This window comes from Mus caroli, unplaced genomic scaffold (genome assembly GCF_978045245.1).
Source record: "Mus caroli unplaced genomic scaffold, Mus_caroli_1 scaffold_19, whole genome shotgun sequence".
Taxonomy (NCBI): Eukaryota; Metazoa; Chordata; class Mammalia; order Rodentia; family Muridae; genus Mus; species Mus caroli.
Window position 1 is genome coordinate 56,950,850 of NW_028227274.1, and position 17,661 is coordinate 56,968,510.

Consider the following 17,661-nt stretch of genomic DNA (forward strand, 5'->3'; position numbering starts at 1 on the left):
CTTAGGCCTTTATCTAGGGCTGGGACCTTGACATATATCCCTCACCCAAATTGCCATTTCAATTCCGCTTTTATGAGAATCTTGTTTAGGCAGCTTTATTCTTGAGGTTTCATGGGTAAGGATTCCTTGTTAAGTCTAGAAGACATTATCTTCAGCAACTCTCCTGGTCCTTTGCTCTTACTATCTTCCTGCTCCTCTTCCCTGCTGTTCCCTGAGCCATAGGTGTAGAGATTACATTGTTGGTATACCAATTGACCCTATGCACCACAATGTCACTTCTGTGTATTTGACAGTGTGTTTTTCTGTAGTTGCCTCCATCTGTTGAAAAAGAAGTTTTTATGATAAGGAATGAGAGCTGTATATATCTATGTATGAGAGTTAGGAATTTTATTGATTTTCAAAGTAATGGTAGTAGCGGGTTTTTTTGTAGGGTCTATGACCTCTCTCACTATGGGTAGTTGTTTAGGTTTTCAGCAGCAGGCATGATCCCTCCTATTTAGTGTCCCTTAAATTTAATCACTTACTTGTTTGTTATCTCTAATGTATAACTGCCACTATTGTACTCTTGGGGATGTCTTACCACGCTGGTTTTTATTGTGTTATCAGGCCTTACAGTTGAGTAATACTCTTACTGTGTTTCTCCCTTGGCACTTGGAATAATGCCTTCTGATAGGGAAAGTTAATTATTGTGGAAGAGTTTTCTAGGTCCACTTCTGCTGTGTTCCTTCAAGTCTATGATGTCTTCTGCAACAGGGTCTACCTTGAAGATCTGGGAGGCAACTGGCTACAATTGCAGAGCAGAAACTGAACTCAAAGACTGTGTTGTTTTGCAGTCTACAGGACTGCTCTAACCAACAACTGGAAGAAAGGTTTCCTTTCCTAGTTGTAGATATTCTGTTACTCTGTGGCTTTGTGGGAAAGGGCATAACTCTATTTAAACTATATAACTATATATATATAACTATATATAATGATATATACATATATGTATGTGTGTTTGTATATATAATTAAATATAAAATACAGTTTTATGAATATATATAAGCTGTATTATATATAGTAGTATTTTAAGGGAGATTCCAAATGATATATTTTCCTATTGCTTTGTAAAACATCTTTACTGCTATTTATCTCTCCTTTATCCTCCTCACCTCCTCACTTAGAGAAAAACTCTTTCCTTTTTAAAATATTACTGTTTACAAATCAAGTCCTTTCCAAATTACTCCCCAAATGGGAGTGTTCTCCAACTCTTCTAACATCAAAAGGGACCATCTTCAAGATCCAAACCAGTCTCCAGCTTTCCGCAGGATATCACAAAAACTTCCTGGCAGGGACTTTTAAACAAGTTGAGAAGTTTTATAAGATAAAAATATTTTTTCAGTTGACTTGACAACCATGTACAATGTTAGTGGAGAGGTTTATTTGCCCAAGGCTTTTGGTCGAAATGAATTTAAACTGAGATTATTAAAATGTAGTTCAGTCGCACAGCATGTGGGGAGGTGTTACTATGTCTTACTTTAAACAGTTTTCTGTGCAATGTGCATTATGTGGTATTATGTGGCTATGGGGCTCTATGTAGAGAGAAGTGTTTCTGCTAAGTGGGAGGCATTCAAACAAGATATCCTCAGAACTAAAATCATCTCTTTAAATGGAGTTTGGTCCAGAAAGAGAAGTGTAAGGTGATTCAGAGGTTTGTCTGATTGAGCATTCATTGAATTGAGTGGACATACATCTAAGTCACAGATTCTCTCCTTGACCTTAGAGCTGTCCTGATCTGTAAAGTTGAAGCTATTCTAATGGGAACATTATGCAGCTATTATGATGATTAAATGATATCATTCTAATGACTAATGTGTTCACCAGCACAGATAAAATTCACAGTTGTTTTTTTTTAAAAGTGGTAGAATCAAGACTTAGCAACGTTTCCCGGTGACTCCAAATGTGTTTCAAAATGTACATATCTCAATTTATTGGTTACTTTTTCTGGTGGGAATCAAATGTCCTCAGGAAACATTAATAAGTAATAATTCCATCATCAGCTCTCCCCATGGCTAAAGCTAAGCTCTAACCTCATGACCAGAAGGAAACTGGCCTTCAGAGTAAGAGTCTACTCTGCTCCTCAGCTGGAAAATCATATCAGTGCTTTGGAAATGGGCAGATTATTGAGTCGTGGAAGTTAAATCTCCCAGATGGATACACCACTTAAGAAGTTTTATTACTGTATTTGTGAAATGCCAACATTCTTGCATTATTCTGAAAGCCTCCTCTCTAGAATTGAAGAATTGATCACATTCCACATAGTCAGAGGCTGTTAACTAATGGGTACCCAGTGAGAATGCTATAGCCAGAAACCAACAGCCGCATGATGCACTGATACTATAGGGGCCTGCATCGGAAGTGAGCCATTACTGACACAGTAAGACATCCTGGTTATTCTCTGAGATTGTGCCAAGCTTATAGGTGATTTTATTTCTTATTTTATTTTACTTATTTATTATTTATTTATTTAATTTTTTACTTAAGCTTTTTCTTACATATATTTTGATCATATTTTTTCTTCCAATAACTCCTCTCAGATCCTCCCTACCACCCCACCCTCTCAATTTGTTTAAATTCAATGACTAAGCAATGTAATTCTTGCTCTGAAAATCTTTAAATGAGCCTGAAGCTTACACTTTCAACAAATAAAGCAAACACAGCAAATTGCTTTTGTCACTGTGTATATTTTGTCAAAAGAAAATAATGCAATAAAAATTTTCTCTTATTTGCTACCCCATAGGGTTACTATATAAACAATTTCAATCATTCTCCTGCAATCTTCATAGCAAGGGTCTGTAGGAGAGTGTCTTTCTTGTTTACAGTTACTTAGGTACTAGTTTTTAATTTGTTCTCTTCCTGTAGATAGGGTAAGATAGTGAAAAGTCAGTATAATGCCCAGATCTTGTCTTTCTCTCAGTGGGACTGTCTCATATGCATCTTATACAATCTCCTACTTTTCTTAAGATTATCAAACTTCAAAAGCATTTCTCTTACTAGGTTCAAAGTCAATCATGGTATTAATATGTGATGATACAGACCAAATTCAAAGACATTCATGAAAATTGGAAATATTCACTACTGACAGATTTCTTGTTCTGACAGTGAATAGTTAGGTTTGATAGTCATGTCTTAGTTTTATTTAATCAAAGTGATCATAGCTAAAGTTATTATACCTAATACTGTCTTCTTATTTTTACAGGATAGAGATGAGATTTATTACCCATGTGCTAACTTCCTCTTTATAAATCTATTGTCATAATACATTTTATTCAAATATTTAATTTATATTTTAATATTTTATATTAAATTTTCATTTTTCTTTTAGAACAAGTTTAATTGTAATCACCCAGAATAACTTTGATTAAAATTCTAACTTCATAGTTTAAACTACAGTATAAATGTTCTTGTAAGTTTTCATTACAAAACTTTATTTTAGATCTTGATCAAAGCCTGAGGAAATAGAATATTGCACTACCATACCATTGTTGGAAACATTGCATTATTAAACAAACCTTCCTCTTTCTGCCTCTTCAATATTATCCCTTTTTCATGAGTCCTTACATTGAAATCCCAAATTTGAGAATAAACATTAAATGAATTCTGTCCTAAAAAGAAGAGATTCTACCTAAGCTATATAGAGTGTGACTTCTGTGTGTCAGACATTTATGGATTCTATAAGTTCCTTATGCTCAAGAAATTTGAAAATAAGAATTAAAACTATATAATAAAACATAGAAAGTATTAGTTTTCACAGAATCCTATGGTGAGATAATGTCATATCCAAGTAGACAAGGGAGACTTTGTCCAAGACTTTTGTAAATAAACTGCAGAAACCTTGAATCTTGAGTAGAATCTGGTTGGGCACAAAGCCTAAAGACACCTTGGGGCTGAAGGGGACAGGGTGGAATGTACAGTGCCCAGTGTGTGATGGCTGGTTGCAGCCTTGTAAACCACATACTATCTCATTCTTTCTTTCCAACTGTAGGCAATTTTTCACCAGCCAAATATGCAATTATTCCTAAACCCTAGGGTTGCTTACAAGGTGGTAAAACCCTTGTGTTCGTCTCAACAGGGATGCTTATGTTCACTCCTGTTTCTTATTCAGTGATTTCTTACTGCAAAGACTGCTGTGTTTTCTCACGCTCTTAGGAGTGAGACCTATGTGGCAATAGTGAGTATGGACACTTCCTGTCTCCATTTTCTTAGAAGTCAGGCCTATTGAGTACACAGTTACTGCGGACATTTCTTGTCTACATATGATTAGGAGAGAGGATGGGGATCAATCATTTACTTTGATTCTGACTGCCTATCCCCATGTTCTTAGAGGTAAAGCTTGTGGAGTGTGTTGTTACTGTGGAAGGTCTCTGTTCCCATGATCATGGGAATAAGAACTGTGGAGCTGATACTTACTGTGGAATTTCCCTATCCTTGTGTTCTTAGCATTGAATCCTGTGGGGCACAGAGTTACAGTGGAAGTTTTCTGTTCCGATGCTCTTATTGCTGTCACTATTCTCTCTCTCCACTCAATCTCTCTCTCTCTCTCTCTCTCTGTTTCTCTCTTTCTTCTTTTGCATCCTCCTTCTTGTTCTCTTTTGCAATTGCTTTTCATTTGTTTTGCTGTTGCTTTGTTTAGTTTGAGACAGGGTTCCCATAAAAAGTATTCAGTGTCTTGTTTACACTAAAATATTTTATATTGGGGCAGAAAAGATGCAAGGTCCTCATATAGTAGGTATACAGAATGTAGGAAGTGCTAAATAATTGGGAATTGCAAGAAAGTAAGAAACATAGTTGAGATGTCCCATGGTATTTGTAATAAATAAAATGGCAAAAGATGAAGGGCCATGGTCTCCATTGAGTCATCTGGAAACTGCCATAACAGGAGATAAGAAGACAGATGAGTGCTAAAGTCAGCTGTCATTGTAAAATAGAAGGAAACAAAAGAGGAGTGCCAAACATACTGGGTAAGACCCAGGAAGAACATCATACCAGTTGTCTCCATTGCCTAGTAAGAATGTTTTATGATCTCCTTTATGTGGCAATAGATATCAAAATGAGATAGCAGTTGAGAGTAATATTTAGGAACTATACCGGGCAGGAGCATTTCGCAAGCACAGTGATTGCTTGATTAGGAGGCTCAAGTGTTGCTGTGGTGACAATTTGGAATACAGTAGCTACCTAAATCATAACAAAGCAGCAGAGGAAAAGAGTACAAGTCTAAATAGAAGTTTTACAGAGGAAAGACTTCAGTTAGGTTCTATTGCAGATGTTTCTAAATCATTTATTTAGATTGAAGCCAAATTTGAAGGATCTCTATTTAAACAAACAGATTTATGATTCAACAGAAAAGATAATGATGGCCAGGAAGCTTTCCAAGAGGTATGTCTGTTATCTCAGGTGTGTGGAAGAAGATGGAGTTGTGTAGCAAATCAAAATGTCCCAAGATTAGTAGTTAAGTTGGTTTCACAATCCAGCAAGATTGAATGAAAATTTGATATTTTTATTCATATAAATACAATGAAAAATATATGTATAGATCAGTTTCTAATATGTAAGCATGCATGGTCTTAATCAAATTACATTTTTATCGTAAACTTGGAAGATAAAATTTAAAAAAAAATTAATTTGAAATACGATCTTATTTTTAACTAATATTTTCAAAACTAAATTTTCCATCGGATGTTTGACTAGAATACCAATGTAGCAATGAAAGAGATACAAATAACATTGGTTTAATATAATTTTGTTCTTTCAATTGTATTTTAAATCAGCATGGGCATCAACCATGACAATGACCACCCATCCTGTGCTGATGGTCTTCATATCATGTCTGGTGAATGGATCAAAGGACAAAATCTTGGTGATGTTTCATGGTCCAGGTGCAGCAAGGAGGATCTGGAAAGATTTCTCAGGTACTGGGGTCTTTAATTACATTTTCCCTTGTGAACATTTATGTGTTCCTGCTGACTCTGTTAACCAGTAAAAGCAACATGACAAAGCAGACCAGCCACCACTGTAGAAACAGATCAGTTGATCCTGACCCTCTTTCGTTGACTTGCAGTACGAGCTATAGCACAGAGTTTAACTCATCTGGTCTTTAGTTCTCATACTTCTCAGACTAAAGGATGGAAAAGATGATTTTAAAGTTAGAAAATTGCTATAATCATGAAAAATCTGTCACTGAATGTAGTTGTCTCTTCAGTGTTACCTAGTAGAAACAGACTCATTGTATATCCCATAATATACCTGTTAGCACATGGAATGCCTTGACCAGTGTTTCTCAGTGTTTCTAGTGCTTTGTCCCTTTAATATAGTTCCTCTTTGCTGTGGTAACCCCCAACCATAAGATTATTATGTTGCTACTTGACAACTGTAATTTTGCTCCTGTCAATGAATTGCAGTGTTAACAATCTGATATGCAGGATATCTGATGTGTATCCCCCAAAGGGGTCATGACTCACAGGTTGAGAACTGCTGCCTTAAAGAACACCTATTTTCATTTATGGTACTTATAAACTGTAAAGACTTTCTTACTCAGAAGCAGTTCTAGCCTAAGACTAAGGAAAAGACTAAGTAGTATGTGATGCAGTAAGTTTAAGCTCTCCATAAAGCTAAAGGCAGAAATACACAAAGGCCTACCTAGTTAAATCACCACCACAACAAAATTTATTCATTTACCCATATTCTTTAAGTAGGTGATCCTATTTTATGCATTAGATATTAAAATATGGTAAAATATAATGTTTATTTAGGGTTGACCATAGGTGCATGGATGTGGTTATCCACAGAATCATGAGAAACCTATCATGCCATGCCTCCAAAGGAGAATAATTTTCCCTCCCTCAGCAGCCATTATTTGTTAACCATTCCTCTGGAAATGGATCCCTTGGAACAACTCCCCGATCCATGCTGGAATTCTGACTGGCTTGGATCTTGTGTGGTCTTCCTCAGGTAACTCTTCCAGGTGCAAGTGGTTGCTTGGAGCTTTGACAATCAGCAGTTCATAGCTCTCCACTGATTACTGACTCTTACCTCCTTTTCCATGATGCTGCTTATAGCTTGGATCATGTAAAGTTGTTATGTTGCTACAGAACTACTTACAGCTGAGGACTCAGAATTATTTAAATTTAGCCCTTGGCCTCTGCTTTAACTACTTTTGTAGGGAATTAGGGGAATTTGGAAGGGGGTAGTGATGGATAGATGTGATCAATAGACGTTCTATGAAGGTACAAAACTTTCAAAGGATAAAAAGTCTTTGCATGTCAGGACTATGATCAAATTAAATGTCACATCAAACATGAAAGCTGTAGCACAATGTCAATGTCCAGACATGTCCACACTATTACTAATCCTTAGAAAATGATTTATTTAAATCCCCATGGAAGGCAGATATCATCTGATGCTTTGGGGCAAGTTACTCTGGAGTCTGAGCTAATATATCTTACAAATGCATAAAATCTTGCTAGCATCACAACTAATGTAGAGCAGCAGAACTGACTCTATGGACGGCGCTTATACTCAAAATATTCTGTTAACTTAAATAGTACTGTTATTAGGATGATCTTATCTGGTCATAAATAAAGTATTCTCATATACAGAATTCATTCTGAAGTATTCAATGGCAGAGCTACTAAGTGTTTTACTAAATAATAAATTTTAATTTTATCATGAAACTGTTTCTTCTAATTAAGCATAATGACTGTTTCTGTTAAATTCAAATTAAATAAAAATGTTGTATCTGCACGTGAACAGGTCAAAGGCCAGTAGCTGCTTGTTGCATACAGATCCGCAGAGTCTCAGTTCGGTGCTGGTTCCCTCAAAATTGCCAGGGATGGCTTACACTGCAGACGAACAGTGCCAGATCCTCTTTGGGCCTTTGGCTTCTTTTTGTCAAGAGATGCAGGTAAGGGCCACGGGCAGCCATCTTTGATCTCTCACATTCATTGTCTAGAATAACTCCTCATCGGTGGAGGAGATTTGCTTATTTTAGTATGTGTTGATTCAAATCACACTGGACCTCAAAAGGAATGTTTGAGAACAAGTGTTTGGGCAATTCAGCCCAGCTCTACAACCTTCCTGAGGGCCATGTGATCCTTGCCTGTCTTCCTGTGTTGATTCTGACCCACTTTATCTCAAGCAGGGACCCTAGACTTGTACCACTAACCCCAGATCCCCTGCTGTTTTCTTTACACTTTGGAAGTGAAAGCAGTAAGACATGGGTATTTTTTTAAAAATCAACAACAACAAAAAAGGACTAAGTCAGAGAAGAGAGACCCAGAAGTTTCTAGTTCAAAAAAATAAACCAAAACAAAACAAAACTAAACCAAACACACTCAAGTCAGGCAAGTATTTATGTTATTCTAGAACAACTCTTCTACCTTAAGTTTTAAGCTTTTATTATTGTTAACTGGACAAAATGTAATAAAATGATATGTGATTGTTTAGTTGGTAGAAGAGCCATCCATCCTTAAACATTAAGTGTTAAAAATTATTTCTTATAAAAACAAAGTTTTGGGAGGAAGTCTTTTTTATATATTTTTCTTCTCTATTTTCTCTATTTATTTTAATTGCCCTTTCTAAGGTGTATTTTTTACTAATCATTTCATTCATTTACATTTCAAGTCTTATCTCCTTCCCAGTTATGCCTCCACAGACTCCCCCATCCCATCTCCCCTCTCCCCCTCTCCTTTGCCTCTATGAGGGTGCTCCTCCACCCACTCACCCACTCCTGTCCCACCGCTCTAGCATTCCACTATGCTGGTGATCAAGCCTCCACAGGACCCAAGGACCTCTCCTCCCATTGATGTCAGATAAGGCCATCCTCTGCTACATGTGCAGCTGGAGTCATGGCTCCCTGCGAGGGAGTCTTTAAACTAGTTGGTAATGGCCACAGTGGAACTGTCTTCCACCTTTCATTTTCCATTTGCTTAGTTCATATTGCTATGTGCCACAAACTCACTTGCATTGCTATAGGTGTCTTTTTATTTTCAGAATATCTAATTGCTTTGGAGATTTCCTTTAAAAAAAAACAACAACAGTATTGTAAGTTAGTATCCTATTTTAAATTAAACATTGCTCAGATACATTGTTTAAAATTTTAAGTATCCAGAAATTTTCCTCTTTTTCTTTTCAAATTTTACAGCACACACACACACACACACACACTAATTTAACCCGCTACATTTATAACTTTCACTGTGATGCCTCTCCTTGTCGAAACATCTGACCTCACCCAGGGCTAGGCTGGGATCACGTGTTTTTAACTAAGGAACCAAACAGTACAGGACTTCTCAGGATAGCTTCTGCTGTAACTCCAGTCTGCTGTGCTAACGAGTGAGCCACAGACAGCATATAAGGGAATGAACACGGGGGTGTTACAGTAAAGCTTTGTTGGCAAAAAGAGTTGCCCAGTCCCCAGTGGTTTACTAAGCTCAGCTTTAGGGTTGAAATGTAAGCTCTGAATATTTCCCAGTCTACATAAATTTAAAGTTACCCCCTCTCATTTGGATAATAGAAACATGTAACTTGTAGCCACATGCACGCCTTCTGCTCTATGGTTTAGTCATCATATATGCAAATCTACACACATTGTGAACCACGAAACAGTATTACAGTCTCCTTAAACACAGTGATTAAACTGTGCTCTCATTTGCCCAGATAGTCACCCTTCTCACTGACCTGCATGTGGATGGAGAGAAAGTCTACACTTTGGTTTCATTTCCCCAACGAACTTCCATTTGGATTTTGCTCATGGTAAATTTCCCTTCGTCTGAAAATGCCTATTCACATAGAAATATATTTCTCCTGCCTAGATAGGACTTGTGCCGGGCATTTGCTTTCTCGCCATCCCAAAGGTGTTCCCTTCTCTTTTATGCTTGTACTCCTCACATATTCCTGTCTCCCATGGCATTTGGTAGGAAGGGCATTGTCATCATTTCTCTGAACACATTTCTGTCCCTCCGTTCTGTACTCTCTCTTCCGAATGACCTTGTTAAGCATGTGGAGTCTAGGGTGGTTTCACGTGTCTCCTTAGCATTTTCTCTGCCTTTCAGTATTCTCATTCATAAATTCAGATTCAATAATCCCATTTCATTTATTTTCAGGTTTGCTGAGTGTTTTGCAGATAATCTTTTCTATGATATATTTACCTCACATTATATAGCTTTTCAATGAGCAATAGGTCTCCATTGAGTCCCCCTTTGTCTCTCTTTTTTTTTCAATGAAAAGTGGGTCCCCTTTGTCCTTTCCTAGCATCTGTCCCACAGAAATTTCTTGTACCTCACTGAATATATCTACAAAGCCAGTTTAAAGTGTGAAAACTGCAACTATATCTCAGGCGAGGCTTCAATGGTTTCATTTTTCTTTGGAAAGTATATTTTACCAGCTCTTCCCAGGTGATTAATATCTAATTGTGGAGTATCAATGGTGATCTTACATTTTTTTTAAAGCAGGGGTAAACATTGTTACCTGGGGAGTTAGGTGCTGGAATTGTAAATTAAAATCTTATAGGAGTGTGGTTCTGCATATATGTTTACATATGTCCTGTGGCTGTAATCCAATTATAATTATAGCATCAAACTCAGGCCATATGATCCCCAAGGCGTGAAATATAGGATATTTGGTACTTTTTAGAAAAGAAAAAAGCACGCTGACCCTGTTGTCCAGATTAGATTTTGTTATATTCCACAAAAGAATATGATATTTGGTATTGGTCATCCCCCCTTTTTATTGCTTTTCTTTTTCTTTCTCACAGTTAATTAAGTTAATTAGATTTAAGCCAGAAGTTTTGCATTGTCTACTGTGAGTCCGGTTTCTCCTGCCTTGAGTAGCATTTGTAAAGTGGTCTGTGTATTCCTTAAGCCCAGTGTCAGTAACAGACAGATTCTTTCAGTCCCCTTCCCTCTGGGGTTACATCTTTAGTGGTAGCAGCTTTGACCACCCATGTTCTGCATCTAGGGTGACATGTCTTTCAGCCTCCCGATGCCAGGCTATGATAACTGAGAACAGCTCCACAGTCAAAACTGTAAAGGGAGATAATTTGCTGGGTGATGTGGTTTTCAGGTTTCTGTTTTCTTCCCAGAGCACTGAGAACTTGCATTCTGGGAACGTAACACATCATTTTTGGGCGGGAGGGGTGTAGGGAGCTATCATCTATCTATCTATCTATCTATCTATCTATCTATCTATCTATCTATCTATCTATCTATATTTCTAACTCCAAACCCTCTCTCTTGAAAATGCAAACATTTGACTCTTCTTATTCTTTTCATTAAGGCTTCATTAATTAAATTCTGGCCATTATATCAATTTCTTCTTACCGGATGGCTTTCTTTTTCCCACGTGTTCTGCCAAATAGTCCTTTGCAGCTGACTGCTTTATCAAACTGGCTATGCATGCCCTGCATTTTCCTTCCAAAATTTCTTATACACCTGTCTCTAGCAATCCCAAAACACGTGAAAAGTGGAGACAGTGAAAGAGACATCGGCAAACTTACCTCACTGACGGTGGTACCACTGTCTATTAATAGGAGGCGTTTCCAGGGCGCAAGTGAGCTAGAGTCTTAGTGCAGCTTGACCCTAGACCACTAGATGGAACTTTACAGTTGAAGGCTAGCATCTATCGTCCACAGCCTTCTGCTGTCTGTTTGTTTTATTCTTCGTTTTCTTGGGCTTTCAACACGGCATGGTTTCTCAGTCCTCAGCTAGGATGTCATAGTCCAGTTTTCCTATGGAAGGAACATGACATAGATGTGTCCTTTGTGCATTTTTAAAAAAAAATTTTGGTGGTAAAAAAAAATTGTGTTTGCTTGAATTGGTATTTGAAGGAAACCTCAGCTTAGTTCAGTAGTTTAGATCAACAGGGTTTATGTTTGTTTGTTCGTTTGTTTGTTTGTTTGTTTTGGGAGGTGTTATGATCATAAAAAGAGAAAGTGCTATTTCAAAATGTTCTGGTAGGATGTGGGGGAAGGGGGTGCCTCATTGGGGCCCATGCCTAGGCATCCCTTCCCCGTGAGGGACCAGACACAAGATTGTGTAGTATAGGATAGAGTTTATTTAGGACATGGGGAGGAGAGTTAAGAGGGTAGTAGAGGCAGAGAAAGGCAGAGAGGAAAGAGGAGAGAAGTAGAGGCTGGCCATGGCCACGTGGAGAGAGGGGAGAGGGGAATAGGGAGAGAGTAGGAGCAAGAGGACAAGAGGCAAGAGAGAGAGGAGGGGCCAAGCAGCCCCTTTTATAGGACCAGGCCTACCTGGCTGTTGCCATGGAGTCCAGATAGAATGCCAACAGGGGTTATGTGTTTATATTTTGTTTTTGCTGAGTATAGAAGCTATTCATAGCCTTATATTGACTCAGATTGTTTTCTTTGCTATAGTCTATTTCTTTAAAGAAATGATCACTGTTCATTTGGATTTTTTAAAAATCATTTTATTGGATATTTTATTTATTTACATTTCAAATGTTATCCTCTTTCCCAATTCCCCCCCCCAGGCACCCCCCCATTCCATCCCCCCCGTCCTTTGCTTCTATGAGGGTGTGCTGAGGACCCAGCTATAACACTCCTGGGTATATACCCAAAAGATACTCCAACATATAACAAGGACACAAGCTCCACTATGTTTATTTGAGTTTTTATTGTAGGTATTTCACAAATTTTGAAGGCTCATATGCTGAGATTTTAACAAAGCAGTGCGTTAGTTGGGCAGCAAAAGGGCTCTGCTAGTGAAGGAACTTGCAACCAAGCTCAACATGGTGAGTTCAATCCCTGGTGCCCACCTGTGGAAGGCAAGAACCGGCTCCCATGTGTATGCGGTCCTCTGTCTCATACAAATAAATGAATAAGAGATTTTAACAAAATGAAAAGAAAGTGTAGAAATGTGAACATGTTTTATGTGAATATATAGAACACAGAATTTAAAGTAATTCCTGGGCCTGGTTACATTATTCAATCCCCTCATATTAAAACTTAGAAAAAGAAGCATTGGTCATTGTGCATTAAATTTTCTATTGATTGCTCTATTCAGCATGTACTTAGATATAAACTTAAAATATAGCAATCACTCAAATGTCTTATTCACAAACTTCCAGTCTAATGTAGACATTTATCCTATGGTGTGTTTAGAAGGGAGGCCTCTCATTCTTCCTTGCGGAGAGTTTGTGTGAGCTAAGAGACCACCAAATTTTTAAAGTGATTTATATGTGGGCTAGAAATGTTTTTCACAGCAAGGACATCCAATCAATCTTAACTCCTCTGGTGATAGTATATTAACATACTCTGTGACTGAAAAGATTTTTTTTTAAACACAATTTCACAAATAAGCTACTGAGATTGTGTTTTAGAAGAAAAGCCATTTAAAAGCATGTAGTTACATGACTAAAGATGAATTTACAACTTGGATGTATTTGACTTCAGATCATTTATTTTGACAAAAATGATGAAAAGATTTTAATGGAACCATTTGCTACAAGCAAAGAAAAATTTGTGATATTTATACATAGAGAGCTAACTTCCCATTTAAATGTATAATATAGTGTATGTGTGTGCACCTATGAAAAGCCTATTTGAAATAAATACCCCAAATCACATTCCGTGTTTGAAAGGACATTTTGTCATTTTAAAAGATTAGATCACGAATATCGCTGGGCTGAGTATTTGTGATTAGATGTTCCACGCATACTGTTTGAAGTATTAAAATTCTTTTAACTGAAAAACTAAGAGATCTTCCACAACCAAGTATAAATTTTTTAATGGTGGCTGTGTAACCTAGAGAATGCTTTGTTATAATGTTCTACCCCACCCTACCTGACTCTTCTTATAAAAGCCAAAGTATGGCACAATGCTAACTTCACCCACCCATCTGACCCATTCCCTTGTAAAGGTTAAAACATTCTGTACCAATTCTCCACTTGCTCTGGAGAGCTCAGCTTGAAGTGAACTGGCATTCTTCAGAAGACTGAGACTATAGGTTAGCATAGATCTCCTGACCTGTGGAACACAAAGTATCCATGAGATCCCCTCTGTGTGATTTATTATACCTGGTTATGCTTATCTTGAAAGGCTGCCAACTTTGCTGTTTATGTTCTCAGGGCTTCCAGGGGGAATTGATTAGAACACCTGCTGGTTTGAAGAGCTAAGTGCTAATGGCTGAAGGTCAGAATTTGGACCACCCACAGTGGTCAGCTCTGCAATGAGACTGTAGAAGGTTCGCTCTTTACTTGCCTGAAGAGCCTAAATAACTTTTTATTTGAACACAAATGAACTTCATTGAGTAGGAGTAAAGCTATCCTTTGGTGGGGATACAGCTTTTGTCTGTCTAATTACAAGTAAAAAAAAAAAGTCTTAAAAGAAAAATGTGAGAAGGTAAAATATTTAGGAACTAAAATTATAAAGCCTGAGATTTATATAAATGAATCTATAAACAGCGTTTGAGGATTTTCAAGATCCTAATAGCAGCAGGACTATTCTGGTTCCTTAAAGGAGTTTCCTAGATGAATTTTAGAGAAAGATCTACACGAGGATTGGGCTAAATGATATTCACAATAAAGTAAGATATATTTGCACAAAATACTTTGATGTGAGGATATTTTTTTGACCGAAGAAAAAATAATAAACAAAATTGACTTTTCCCCCAGGAAATTACATACAATTCATGAGTTTCAATCCTAAACACAGAAAAATAATAGTTAAGGGGTTCTGTAGAATAGCATTAGATTTATAATGACTTTGTTGGAAGCTTAAATTGTCTGCCAATGACTTTGTTGGAAGTACTAGCTTAAATATGTCTGCCAGTATATTTAGTGATTCAGTGATATGTGATGCTCCATCTGGGGTCATTCCATCTGTGCTATACACAATCTTCTGTGTGTGCCCCTGGAAATAACTTCTTATTTATCAGCGGTATAGTCATTGGTAATGGTATCCCTTTTTCTATTTATGTGACATCTTCCTGCCTGGTTCTCTGGTTCTTTCCCAAGTCCTTTGGAATAAAAGATGCAGACATTTATTACATGCACACAAACAGTAAACAGTGATCATTACCCTCTTCCCCCATTCCTTTTCCATTCATAATCTTCCATTGAATTATGAAGACTTTTCTCTGTGTCTGTCACATATTGATTGACACTTAGATGGGGTTGCTTTGAATTTGTAGATTGTGTAAGACAGCCATTTTCACAGTAGCCATCCTACCAATCCAGGCACAGAGAGAGGTGTTTCCATATTGCTAGCACTTTATTAGGGACATCCAGATTGGGTACAGGAAAGTAGAAAAATGGAAGGGAAGAGAGTGGGTCCACACTCTAGGTAGCTGTGTACTAGAGGGAAATTCTGTGTGTGTTTGTGAAGAGCAGCCTATGTAATCTTAATGAACTGATCATGAGTCACCCGACATAGAAAAGGATCAAATCTATAAAAGAAAATTGGGATAAGGTAAGAGAAAGGGAGGGCAGGGCAGCATCTGGGATGCAGCTGGAGGGAGGTCTATGGGAAGAGGATTGGAATCCTGATCCTTAGTAGAAAACAGATGGAATGAATGTCTGTAGATAGCGCTAATCCCACATGTTTGATAGTGGGAAGATAAGAGCCAATATCTCATTTTTGGTTTCTTCAGTCTTTTAACATTTTCCTGGACTTACCCTGAATACTCTTCCTATTTCTCCCGTTTCATTGGAATTATTTTATTCACACCACGTCTAACTAAGAAATATTACTTTTCACTTTTCCTTGGAAGTTTTACATTCCAAAGTTATGACATAGGTTCATCCATCAGTAAAAATGACTGATAAGAATGGACAGATGATCTCCATAGCGTTATGTGTGGGTCAAGACTGTGTGCATTAACTGTGATGTATAAGCATAAAGGAAGGTATATGCATGAAGAGGTGTTAGAAAAGGGGTCCTGAATAAGGGATACAAGTAGAGATCCATAAGGGTGAGGATGAGGGTTCAGTAGTGGACACCTATCTAGCATGCTCAAGGCCATGATGGCTCACACAGCAAAAGTAGAAAAATAAAAACAAAATGTTTTATTCTTTCACCCTGTGAGTTTTCTGTTATTAGCTACATAATTTTATGCATCCTTCTGCAATTACCAAGAGATTTGTTTTTAATATTGAAATTGAAGTTTATTAAACAGAATTTCTGTGGTTACATACCAAGTTGTCTATCTGGGACACAGTTTCATTTACATTTAATATTAAGAAAGGTAAAGCATATTTTCACTCATACATTTTTATTGCACCCTAACAACTGACCTTACTGGACCTAAGCTCAACGCTGTGGCCCATTATCCCCCTTCTGAAGCCATGTCCTCTCTGCAGCATGTTATCTGCACTGGTTTGTGGTGCAAAGTGGAGGGCGAAGCAGAGTGCAGGACCAAGCTGGACCCACCAATGGATGGGACTGACTGCGACCCTGGCAAGGTGAGTGCCTAACAGTGCCCAGAGTAAGCAGGATTATTGCATGCACCGGAAAATTTGCATTTTCTCCTGACAACTACATACACAGCCATGCTAGTATCAGTCAGATCATTTCAGCATGTTAAATGTTAATATTTAAATCTATCTTTAATTGGATTTTTATCACTTCATATGTATGTTTGTTTTGTTAATTTTAAGGTACGTATTTTTTCTTAATATTGACTATTATAATGCCCACAATCAGATATAAATACTACTTTCCTTCCAAAGTGAAATTATGAACTTTTATTAGTCAAATACACAGATAATAGCATCATGATAAAATTTCTCAGAGCACCAGCACATTCTCTTAATTAGATTTTTTTTCTCAAGAGTTGAGCTATCATAGAAGCTGCCCAGCAAAAAATTTTCTTTTTGAGGTGGTTGTTGTATTTGTCTGGGTTTTTTGGTTTGGGAGTTATACTACAATTCATAAGTATTTGCAAAGGATTCTTCCTCACTCTATGACAGGCAATTATTTGAGGATGTTAATATTAGTTCTGTTTTGAAGGTCTGGGAGAATACTGCACTGTAATCATCTGGAGCTGAAGGGTTTGTTTTTGTTGTTGTTGTTGTTGTTGTTGTTGTTGTTGTTGTTGTGTTGTTTGGGAGTAGATGTTTTTTTATTGACTTTATCTTGATTTGCTTTTGGTAGGTCATATGTATCTAGAATTTCATCCATTTCTTTCAGATTTTCAGATTTTTAAACATAAAAACTCTTCACATTATTTTATAAAATAAAAATTTTGTAGTGCTACTGCTAACATAAACAACTTGGAGAGGTCTCCTGTTAATATAGTGTCACCCCCTAAATCATTGAAACAGTTGTGGGTTCCAGAAAAGCACAGGCTGCCTGGAGATGTGAATATATGCACATAGTATGTTTTTTTTTTACACCAATAGAAAATAATTTGAAAATGTTATAAAGAGTTAACTATTTTACCAAGGGGTTGGGTGTAATTGACAGTTGATTGTTGGTAGGGAAGGGAGAACCACTTTTTTGTGAAGCTGTGGCCATTTAGATGTTTGGCATGGATGGTCCCACACTGATGGGTTATACAAGAACAAATACATAAATAATTAATTAATTTTTAAAAATTAAAAATATAAGAAAGCAAAAACAGAAAGAAAAAAGAGACCTGAGAATACCAGAAGTTGAGAGAAAGGCATCTT

The 17,661-nt window shown here is 37.2% G+C and overlaps 1 protein-coding gene across 1 annotated transcript in view; it reads left to right on the forward strand.

Moving 5' to 3' along the window:
• The window catches only part of Adamts19 (ADAM metallopeptidase with thrombospondin type 1 motif 19), a 202,891-nt gene that overhangs the window by 104,649 nt on the left and 80,581 nt on the right, over window positions 1-17,661 (forward strand). Inside the window, exons 9-11 of the mRNA XM_021150815.2 lie at window positions 5,808-5,948; window positions 7,789-7,939; window positions 16,351-16,452. Coding sequence (XP_021006474.1) covers window positions 5,808-5,948; window positions 7,789-7,939; window positions 16,351-16,452 — 394 coding nt within the window. The remainder of the gene's footprint in view (window positions 1-5,807; window positions 5,949-7,788; window positions 7,940-16,350; window positions 16,453-17,661) is intronic.